The 11,413-nt window shown below is 49.5% G+C and overlaps 1 protein-coding gene across 1 annotated transcript in view; it reads right to left on the bottom strand.

The window, feature by feature from the left end:
* The window catches only part of PHGDH (phosphoglycerate dehydrogenase), a 31,339-nt gene extending 20,382 nt beyond the window's left edge, over positions 1 to 10,957 (bottom strand). Inside the window, exons 1-3 of the mRNA XM_043459449.1 lie at positions 10,708 to 10,957; positions 5,036 to 5,187; positions 1,795 to 1,860 (exon numbers count right to left, since the gene is read on the bottom strand). Of these exons, the coding sequence (XP_043315384.1) occupies positions 1,795 to 1,860; positions 5,036 to 5,187; positions 10,708 to 10,845 (356 nt within the window). The 5' untranslated portion in view covers positions 10,846 to 10,957. The remainder of the gene's footprint in view (positions 1 to 1,794; positions 1,861 to 5,035; positions 5,188 to 10,707) is intronic.
* Positions 10,958 to 11,413: the final 456 nt, after the last annotated feature.

Here is an 11,413-nt window from a genome sequence, read left to right on the forward strand (position 1 = left end):
ACTGCGGGGTCCTCAGCAGGCCAGTGTGAGGACGGCCACATGTGGGCAGAAGACCTCCCGAGAATTAAATGGAGGCCGACCTGACTTACAAGAGGAAGGAAAGCAGGCAGAACAGTGAAGTCTGTCTTTGTTGCATTCTCCTCACTGTCCTTCCCTGTCCTTGTTCTTCTCCAGCACCTCGGGGCCAGGCATCTAGATGAAGTCCCCCAGCGCAAGGCCCATCCCGGCCTGCTCTCCACCCACATTGCCCAGGGCTCTCAACGTCACTGTCCACCAACCCCCTCACCCCCCACCCCTGCTACTGCTGCCTGGCTGGGAAAGCAGACTGATTAAACCAGCGCATGGTGAGTTATGAGACTGGTGATTCCTTCTTACAGGGTGCTCCTTTATTAGTTTTGATGCATCTTTGATGACTGAGGTCATGATGAGTGGCTGAGAACCTAAATCATACCACTTTGCCAACTCCTTTAAGTAAAGTTGGTCGTGGAATAGGAGGAAAACTATTCCTGACTCCCAAGGAAACATCACCTCTGGAAAAAAAATGTGAGAGAATTAGAAAGCGGCACTGGGCTCCTTCCCTCATCCCCCAAAAACACAAACAAGCAAATACCACTGAATTTAATAGCACACGTGACACCAGGGCATCAGGCCTTAACACTTCTCTAGATGTTCTGGGAGATCCAAACAGCCAGCGCAGGGACCCCTTCCAGGCCGTTTCCCTTCTGTTGGGCAATTCTCTCCCTATTCCTCCCTTTTTCCAACCTCCTCTCCCCTTCACTGACTGGTGAGTATCAGTGAAGACCTAAGATGTCAGGTAGAAATCTTGGGGAAGAGTTAGAGCAAAGGTGAATGCCCTCAGACCATCTCCCAGGTCTTGAGAAGGGGAAAGAATCATTTATGAGGCCCAGAAGGTTTCAGGCCTGAGTAGAGAAGTAAGGGGTCCTGGCTGCCTGGGTTCCCTGGTTTAACGATCCACGGATCTGCGAAGGGACCCAGAGCATCTTTCTGCCGGTCCACTGGCTCCTTGCCCTTCCCAATGACCCACTACCTGTTCAAGAGCAGGGGCTCAGACAGTCACTTTACCACCCAACACATCTGTGTAATATTCATTGGTCCCTAGGCTGTCCCCTCTCTTCAAGAGATTTGACCCTTTGAGATCTTTTGTGTTATGAACCCACAGGTCATGCCTGGTCCCAGGGATCCCAGGGAAGCTTTCTATTCCATTCTCTTACATATAGATCTGCAAGGACAGTAACAGGGGTAAGCCCCAGGAGAATCAGCCTGCCTGAGGAATCCAGAGAGAGCTTTTTGGATAAATTAACACTCAAGCTTAACCTTGAAGAGCAGTTTTAAGAGTTAAAGGAAGAAATTGTGAAGTAATTAGCCTCCAAAAAAAAAAAAAAAAAAAAGAGTTAAAGGAAGAAATGGCAGGGACGGATACCCAGGCAGCAGAAACAGCATTTGTGAGGCTTCGAGATCAGAGAAGGCTTCGTGTGTGTGGACACCTACCGCTGTGACTGGTAGGGGATGGGTGTGGAGAGCGGACGTGAGTACGGAGAAAGAGAAGATCACCCACGTATTTATTTTCTCCATGGGCCTGCTCCCAGGTAATGAATGTGAGATCCAGGATAATGAGTGATCAGTGGAGGACTGACAGCCTTGAAGGTTCTTAGCAGCCTGCACATCACCAGGCTGAAGTGTTTCTAAGTTTCTCTGGGTCAGTTTGCTTAGGGAGTCATATTAACTGACAGACCACAGAGAGTAACTTTCCTCAGAAGTTAGGGACTCACTTACCTGGCGAGACACATGATCATTCCACAGGTGAGCTCCGCGGCACTGAGGCTGTTCCCATTGGGGGTACTATGCATGGAAAAAGAGGGGGGTCATCTGTCAGCCAGACCAGGATTCCCACTCCTGTCCCTGTGGAAAGCCTCCAGTGCACCCCGAGCTTGCTCTCCTGCTCCATGAGCTTACCAGTTCTTTATTTCTCTTGTTTAGCTTTATGGGTTATTTCTTTACATTTAAAAAAATTGAAGTACAGCTGATACACAACATTATATAAGTTAAACGTGTACAATATAGTGATTTACGATTTTAAAGGTTACACTCCATTTATATTATAAAATACTGTTGCTACCCTCCACGTTGTACAATATATCCTTGTAGTTTATTTTATACCTAATAGTTTGTATATCTTAATTCCATACCCCTATGCTGCCCCTCCCTCCCACTGGTAACCACTAGATTGTTCTCTGTATCGGTGAGTCTGTTTCTTTTTTGTTATATTCACTAGTTTGCTATATGTTTTAGATTCCTTACATGTGATATCACACAGTATTTGTCTTTCTCTTTCTATTTCCTAATGCCCTCCAAAACCATCCAGGCTGCTACAAGTGGCAAAATTTCATTCTTTTTACAGCTAACATTCTATTATATGGGCTTCCCAGAATGGCTCAGTGGTAGAGAATCCACCTGCCAATGCAGAAGACATGTGTTCAATCCCTGGGTTGGGAAGATCCCCTGGAGTAAGAAGTGGCAACCCACTCCAGTATGCTTGCCTGGAGAATCCCATGGACACGGAAGCCTGGTGTGCTACAGTCCATGGGGTCACAAAGAGTCAGATACAACTTAGAGAATAAACAACAGCATTTCATTGTGTGTGTGTATATATATATATGTCACATCTTCTTTATCCATTCATCTGTCCATGGACACTTAGGTTGCTTCTGCATCTTAACAATTGAAATAATGCTGCTATGAGCACTGGGGTACATGTATCTTTTCAAATTAGCATTTTTGTTTTTTTTCCCAATGTACCTAGGAGTGAGATTGCTGGGTCATGTTTTCAGTTTTTTGAGGAAGATCCATATTGTTCTCCACTGTGGCTACACCAATTTACATCCCCACCAACAGTGTATAAGTGTTCCCTTCTTTCTACATTCTCTCCAACATTTTGAGCGTACTTGTTCTTAATGCAAACCCCCAACCCCATGCCACCAGCCCTGAGTTCTGTGACGTACTCCTGCCCTAAACCCGAAGTTGGAAGAAAACCCTTTTGCCCTGGCTTTATGTTTTCCTGAGGAGGGACCCCCATTCAAGAAACACACCTGGCCTTTCTCTACCCAGACTTATTTCTCCCGAGGCAGAGAAGCATCTCATTAGATGGGGAGAAATGTGTGTGGCTCAGCCCTTATCTGACTTCTCTTATTTCAGGACCTATCTGCCTATAGAAAGTGCAAATCTCTGCTGCTCCAAGCCATCAAGCTTTTATTTTATCGGGTACAGTTGATTTACACTGTGGTGTTACCTTCACACTTCTGTACCTGTGACAGAGACAGAGGATGGCCCTTTGACCACAGACTTTTATCAAGTTGCCCAACCTGGCTTTTACTAGGAACAAAGCTAATGTTTTTATCTTTTCCTATTGGACTTCTCCTCCTATTTCTCAACAAGTTTTGCACTGAGAAAGCTTCCTCACATGATAAATCAAAGGGCAATGTTGATTCTACCCATTTTGCAGAAAGGAAGATAGAGATAAAACCCATGAAACTATTTTTCTTTTCTCAAAAGATTTTCCTTACTGTTTTTAGACTATTAACACACGTTTACCCTTTATGCCCTCTACTGGGTCTTTCTTCTCTGGAAATGAAGGTTATAAGGAGAAAAAAGGTCAAGAGATTCTATTTTTAAAAAATTAAAAATCAAGATAAAAGGATTCTCAGAGTCTGTCTTTCTAAGAAAACCTGGCTTCCTGTCACCCCCAGCTAATGACCAGACTACACAGGATATGGGAGGAGGTGCTGGGGCCAGGAGCTTGCTGCTTCTGGATCCAGGGCAAGACTGAAGGATGGTTTGCGTGTGTGTTCTCAGTCACTCAGTCATGTCCAACTCTTTGTGACCCCATAGACTGTAGCCCTCCAGGTTCCTCTGTCCATGGGATTTTCCAGGCAAGAATACTGGAGTGGGTTGCCATTTCCTCCTCCTGGGGATCTTCCCAACCCAGGGATAGAAGCCACATCTCCTGCATTGGCAGGTGGATTCTTTACCAGTGAGTCACCTGGGAAGCCCGGAGGATGCTACCGGTTAACATCGCTTCTGTTGGATACTGACCTCAGGCCGATAACCAGGTCAGTTAACCCCTATCCTACAGAGGGAAGTGGAGAGGAGGGAGGGGAAGGTCTTGACGATGATGAGGCTCCCGAGGGAAGAAAAAATGGAGGACAGAGAAGTGGACAGGGATAACCTTGCCATTCCATCTTATGTCAGAGTGGTGTCAGAAATAAGGGTTGCCTAGCTGCAGTCCATGAGGTCGCTAAGAGACAGACTTGACTGAGCGACTTCACTTTCACTTTTCACTTTCATGCATTGGAGAAGGAAATGGCAACCCACTCCAGTGTTCTTGCCTGGAGAATCCCAGGGACAGGGGAGCCTGGTGGGCTGCCGTCTATGGGGTTGCACAGAGTCAGACATGACTGAAGTGACTTAGCAGCAGCAGCAACAGCATTGGCATGCTGCCATGACCTTTGCCATGAGTTTCTGCAAAAAACAGCTCTGAGGAGGACCCCTTCCTTCTTGGCCCTGGAGTCTGACAGAGAAACTGGGGTCCCTCCCCGGAAGAGTACAGGGAAGAGAGGAAGAGAAAGAGTGGGCAAGTGTGTCTACTAACAAAGGCTGTGCTGCAGCCCAAGAATCATCATCAAGTGGAGCTGCAGAACCGGGCTCCATACGGAACCGCAGAGGGGGAGGGGCAGGGCCGCAGCAGAGACTGAGACAAATCCACTAAGGTTCTTCTGATTCCTCAGCCAGGCTGCAGGCGTGCAAGCATCTGCGGGGTGAGTTTGTGAAGCATTTTGAGATTACCAAGACAGCCTCCATGTCAAAAACCCGGGAAACCACTAAACCGTAAGCTCCGACCTGCCCCGACCCCATCTGTTCTCAGCCTGGAGCAGGCAGCCTCCTGCTTCTGACTCTACAGGCATCTCCTCCCTCCACGCGGTCAGTCTCCACACTCACTCCCACCACCTCCACAACTTACTTCATGACCAGGATGCCCTTTCTGGTTGCGGCCTCCAGATCCACGTTGTCCACGCCCGTGCCAGCCCTGCCCACCACCTGCAGCTTCTCCGCCGCGTTGATGATGTCAGAGGTCACCTTGGTGGCCGAGCGGACAATAAGGCCTTCACAGTCCTGAGGCAGAAAAAGAAACACCTGGATCCACAGAGTTGGTCTTTGTATGGCCTCTCTGTCCAAGGTGGGAGTTCCTGTAGGCTGGCTGATGCTGGATACATTCAAGGAAAGGAAGGCGTGTGTATGCACCTTCACCAACAGTCAGGCTTGGGTTCAAATCCAAGCTCCAGCCCTGACGAGCTAAGACTCTGAGCTTCGGCCTCCTCAGGTGTGTGAGGAGGAAATGAGACAGGACAGGTACAACCCCTGGCACGATATCTGGCCCTGCTCAAGGGACATCACTTCCTTCATCAGACATGGAGCTACTGATGGGGTGAGGTGGGATCAGATTCTACTTTGTGAGCCCCTATGCCTGGTACACAGAAGGCACTCAATAAATGTTGGTCAGCTGAATGACTAAGTGAAGTTAATAAAAGGCAAATTATTAAAAGAAAAACATTTCCTAAAATAGAAACCACAGTAGAGGAAAGGGGAGAAAACAATTAAGCTGGTTCACAGTTGCTCAGAAAACCAGGCAATATTAGACTAAAACTAAACCTATGTGAAAAATCAGACTTTTTGGATTCATCACAGCCATTTTACCTGGGCTAAGCTAGACCTGGGGACAATCATCCTTAGGCTTGTCCAGCATCTGATGCTATCTTCTGCAGAATAAGGATGCTGTGCCCAATACTCAGCAAGAAGGCCCAGGAACTGGAGCAGGAGAGCAAATGCACACTCTGCCCAACGCTGGCTGTCCCAGGTTTGGTTGATGAGCAAGCTGCAAGGGTGTCTGCATAAGCAGCAAGCTGGGAACCAGGAGGCTGGGGCTCTAGGCCCTGTGCTGCCAATAACACGCTGGGTCCCTGAGCCAAGGTATGTCACCCCCACCCCTGGTCTCCTCCTGTAACACAAGAGCATGGGAATAGACAAATGATCTGAAACCTGTAACTTGCCCTGCATTTCCCTGGTGGGGCACCCAGCTGGATCCCATGAGAACCTTTTCTCTTCCCTTCCCACCACATGGATTCCAAAGACAAAGAGGGGTTATTGGCATCTGGCTTCTAGGGTAAGGGCCCAGACTGTGTATACTGTGCAGAAGTCCAGAGCCTAGGAACAAGTTTGGACAAGTTATATGCAGGGAGAACAGAGGGTTCTTTTCCCTCCAATGGAGGGGAGAGGAGAAAAGAAGCTTACTCTGCAGTCTACTTAGATCTGGAGGGCTTCTCAACACTGGGATGATTCTTTAGAAAAGGCTGAAGAACTACTTCTCTGGAGGTGTGAATGTTTCATGCACGCTCACTGGCTGGCGCTCTGCCAGACCAGAGAGCGCTGCATCGAGGACCCTTCACCAGCACTCCACACCCTTTCATGTCTGTGGTTCTGAAATAGAATGCTCCTTGAATACTCTCTCCAAAGCTGCCAGCCCTCCCCCAAACCCTGGGAATCTTCCCACAGGGCAGACTGGCTGCAGAAGAGCATATAGACTCCCCAGGAGTCCACCCCATCGCTGCAGACTCCAAGGACAAGCACAGAAACAGCGCGGAGTTTTTAACAAGCAGAGCCTCTCTCTGTGGAAGGATCTCCCTTAGGGAGATTTATCCTACAGTCTCTCTCTGTTTCCTTCAAGGGTGTGTCCCAGCTTTCTCTGAAGCCACGAGGTCTGAAGAGCCTCCAGTCAGACCAGCTGAGATGTACAGGCACAGCTCACCCATCCCAAGTGAGAATCTGCCTTTGCAGACTCCCATTCAGCAGACACTGGTCCCACACGACCTGGACATCCCTGTGGCCAGAGTTCACAAGCTTGCAAGGCCTCTTATACCCTCAGCTACTTCTGTTCCTGTTCATTCAAACACAGCATCAGTTAATTCATTCAAGGGAATTCCCTGGGGGTCCAGCGGTTAAGACTCTGCACTTCCACTGCCAACAGCCCAGGTTCAATACCTGGTCAAGGAACTAAGATCCCACAAGCCACACGTGGTGACCCCCCCCCCCCAAAAAAAAGTTAGGATTCAGTCAATCTGCACACATTTACTGAAAGTCTGCACTCCCAGGCACTGTCCCGCTCTCAGGTCCCCTGCCATCCCTCTGAGACGTGGCTCCCTGCTCTCCCCACCTCTCCTCTACTTCTGCAAACTGCAGCCCACATCCTCTAGGAAGTTTGCTGTGGTTATAACTTTCTTCTGCAGCATCCCAAGGTCCCCTCTGGCACTCCTGTGATGGGAATCTCAATACCACACCCACTCTGCTGTCCGCTGTTCTCTGCTCTGTGTGTGCTATATCCGTGTATGACAGCTGGCTGGAACAGGCATTCACCACACTTGGTTTTCCTTCCTACTCCCAGTGCCCTCAGCGGCCTCAGAGCTGGAAAACAGCAGGACCCTGTTCTGCCGGATTTATGGCTGCTCCAGACAAACTATGCCAACTCAGCAGTGGAAACCCATTCATGTTCCTCAAGTTCACACATGCTTCCTTTCCCAAGGAGGACAGGCTTCGCCTTGGGGGTGATTTCAGCATTCCTCCTGCCTCACAACTGAACAACCAAACGACTAAAGACACATGCACGCACTGACTTATGTAATAGGGGCAGCCAAAGAAAGTCTCCAGACTATGTTCCCCTGGCTACAGAGAATGCAGGTAGGCACTGTTTGGCACAAGGTATGTGATCCTCATTAAGTAGATGGCTATGTAACCTTTGCAAATCAAATCCTAGTGTAAAGGCTGGAAACGTGCTATTTTAAAAGAGCCTTTCAAAACATGGACTCTTGCATGGAAATTTATTCCCTTCTTTTGCTTTCTTAAAATTCAGCGATAAAGATGCTAAGGTACCTCAGAAAGTTAAATACATTACCAGCCTGCGTTTAGTGGATTCTGACCAGCATTGTTATTTAATGAAACAGAAGAAAACAGAATACAGCACATATAGTATGGGTGTTCTTTCATGAAACTTGAGTGTACGCGTGTACACATATGTGTGTGTATACTGAGTTACGGTGTAAAGTGAATTTCCTATTGTGGGTTATGGTCAAAGTCTAAAACCACTGATACGTGGTAAGACAACGTTTATTATTAGACTTGTATAAGATGATAGAAGAGGGGTACACAGTCTAAGTAAGAGTTTTGTTGGTTTCCAACAAGAAGCTTTATTATTTCAAGCCAGTGTTTTTCCAAACTTTTGACTAAGACCCACAGTAACAAACACATTTAGCCTTACTATCTGTATTGCTCTCTGATATTTACTTTTTTCTTTTTAATGCTAATCACGACCCATTAAACGGACTTCAATACCCACTAATGTGCTGTGACTTGCTTCAAGTCTGAAAAGCATGGTTCTGGGGAATGATTGTACTTCCTGACCACGGAGCGAGAGAGAACCAACCGTGCCTGCCCAGAATACCAAGGAGTGTGAAGGGAGGCCAGGCGTGGTTCTGGCAACCTGCTCCAGCTTCTTTTGGTATGAAAAAGGTTTAAACCGGGGAGGCCAGGGGCCACTAACCCAGATACCTCTCCACTCAGAATAACAAGAGGTAGCTTGGATAGGAGTCCTTTCACTGACCCACGGAGACTAACCTGTATTCCAAACTTAAGTGTTTTTTTTACAAAGACAGACAGGAAAACTGAGCATGCCCAAATCCCTCAACAATGTAGCCAACAAACACCTCTCTTCCTGCCAGGAGTTTGCAGTGCCTTTAAAACATCCTCGAGGTCCCAGCCCCCGATTCCCAGTCAACCTCCCAACATTCTTGAACCCTGCAACTAGTGACCAAGGGCTCCCATTCTTGTCAGTTCCACTCTTACTCACCACCCCCTCATCCCACCCTACCCCAGGGGTACAGGATTTTCATTTCCACAAGAAAGCTGGAAAGCCCCTGACTCCCATCCACACTTCCCAGCCAGGTGGTCTGGTGGAGGTGAGGATCTAGAGACCACTACACTGCCTACTAGCCATTGCCCAGAGCCAAAGCCACTGCTACCATCCGCACAAAAGGGGAGGTGACAAGTGAAGCGCCTGTCTTCCATTCACTCCGAGGGTGCTCCAAGGATCAGCTCCTGGGTCCTTGGCCCCCACCAAGTCAAGGCTGATCACCCTCTTCTGTCCCTGAGCAGAGGTGGAGCAGGCAGGGGCTTAGGCTCCTGATGGTCTCATTTAGCACTCAAGTACTGTGTTATCTGGTCACTAGCTTCACAGTCTGTTAACCAGGCTCCCTAACCTGCTGACAAGCTTCTGGAAGATAGGAACCAGCCAGAAACTTCTCAGTACAAGAAAGGGGCTGGATACAGTACTTTGGGGCAAGAGCCGACAAGGGTTCCAAGGAGAAACCCAGCGGGAGATACAAAGGCAGTTAGGAAGACCGTATGATTGCCTCACCGCTAGAGCAACAGCTACCAGCTCTGTGGTTTGATTTAAGGGACTCTCGGAGCAGTGAAGGATGGAGGGGTGGATCCGCGCTGAGTCTGGCTGAAATTGGTAGGAGGCTACAATGCCGGGTGTGGGAGTTGGGGGACAAGGGAGAATACTGCTGGACGGGTGGGGTGGAGACACCTGGGCGCTGGATGCACTCCAGACGTAAGAAGTGCGGTAACGGGAGTGAAGAGTTCCCAAAATAAATGTCATAAGCCTAGACGAGGTTACCAAATCTCGCAGGGATTTTACAAACAAGATAAAGAAAGATCCGAAGTAGACGGCACTAATTATATAACACGACAAGCGGTGATATGCTCCTTAGAAAGATTTGCTAAGAAATACACGTCTCCTGGGAGCGTTTGGGAGCGGATTCTCCACGGATCTGGCCATACCTTGCCGCGCCGAGGCCAAAGGTGAGGCCATCGCCGAAACCGCTGGCGGAGACAGCGGTCACGGCCGTGCGGCCGGCGCGGGGATCTCTGGCGCCCCCCATCACCCGCCCCTCTTTCCTCCGAGCGCTCCCAAGAGGCCGAGGGGCGGTGAAAACTCTCAGTAGTCTTGCATCATACTAAAGGCGGGTATGGCGTTTGCTGCCCCAGCCCGGCCGCTTTCCCTGCGGCTTCTGGGGGAGCTGGCTGGAGCAGCCACGGGACAGGCTGGACTCCGCCAGCGTCCCCCAGGGAAGGCAGGACTTGGCTGGGCGAGCCGGGGCCGGGCCGGCCAGGGAAGGTTCGCCGGTCCCTGAGTTCCAAGAAGGAAAGCCACATTGGCGCCCCTCCCCCCGGCACCCCCGCGCGAGGCGGGAGAGACGGCGCCAGGCTGCCAGGGGCACTGCGCGCAAAGGCCGTGGGGAACCGCGCTGGCATCCCGCGGGCAGCCTGCACTTTGCAGTGTTGGCGGGAGACGTTCCAACGTGAAACACGCGGTTGCAAACTGAACGGAAAGTTTGCATCCTGTAGCTTGCAGACGTTGGTTCCCCCCTCCTTCTCCCTCCACCTTCCCCAGCCCCCAAACTCCGGAGACCCCCAAGACTGAAACCAGGAGGGACGTGAGGGTGGGGCGCGCTGGGCCGAGTGTGTCAACCTCTGTCCACGGAGGATGCCACACAGCCCCTGTCTTTCTCACGCTCGCCTAACCTGCAGCTCCGCTATCAGCTCCTCTTTGCTCAGGCTCTGCTTCTCCACCACCTGCAGCCCTCCATCTTGCAGGATCTTCCGGCAGCAAGGGTCCAGGCTATCACTGATAAGCACTTTCCGTAGATTTGCAAAGGCCATTGCTGGAGTCGGCCCTGGAATCTGCAGCTTTTCCTGGGCAGAAGCACCTAAGGCGAAACGCGGCTGCTTCGGCTGGCGGGCTTCAGTAACTGGGCAGGACTCGCGATTGGACAGAAACTCTCCAACTCTCTGTGACTCCGCCCCCTCGTCGTGGCTCTGAGTCTTCAGATCTCCTCCCACTTTATTATCCTCTGGAGACAGTTTCTCAATCTCAGCCAAAGCATTTCTCTATACCTGGTGAGCAGACAGAAGCATTTTTTGCTGAGTAGCTGATTCATATCTGAAATAAGTTGAGATATATTTGCTCTCATCATGAGAGACGTATTATTTCCTCTTCACTTTTCTCTTAAGCACCTAACTCTTTAACAAGCATTTATTAACGCACCTACTATGGGCATTTATTAACGCACCTACTATATGCTGGATGCTTAAGGGGCTCGAATTTCAAAAAGACATAGCTTCTTTCCTCTGGTGGCTAACATCCGAGAGTACCAAAGACACAGATGTGGAAAGTTAAATAATAAAAAAGCAATAGGGAACTGTTTCTAAAACCTCACAAAACCATGAT

This window comes from Cervus canadensis, chromosome 2 (assembly GCF_019320065.1).
Source record: "Cervus canadensis isolate Bull #8, Minnesota chromosome 2, ASM1932006v1, whole genome shotgun sequence".
NCBI classification, from domain to species: domain Eukaryota; kingdom Metazoa; phylum Chordata; class Mammalia; order Artiodactyla; family Cervidae; genus Cervus; species Cervus canadensis.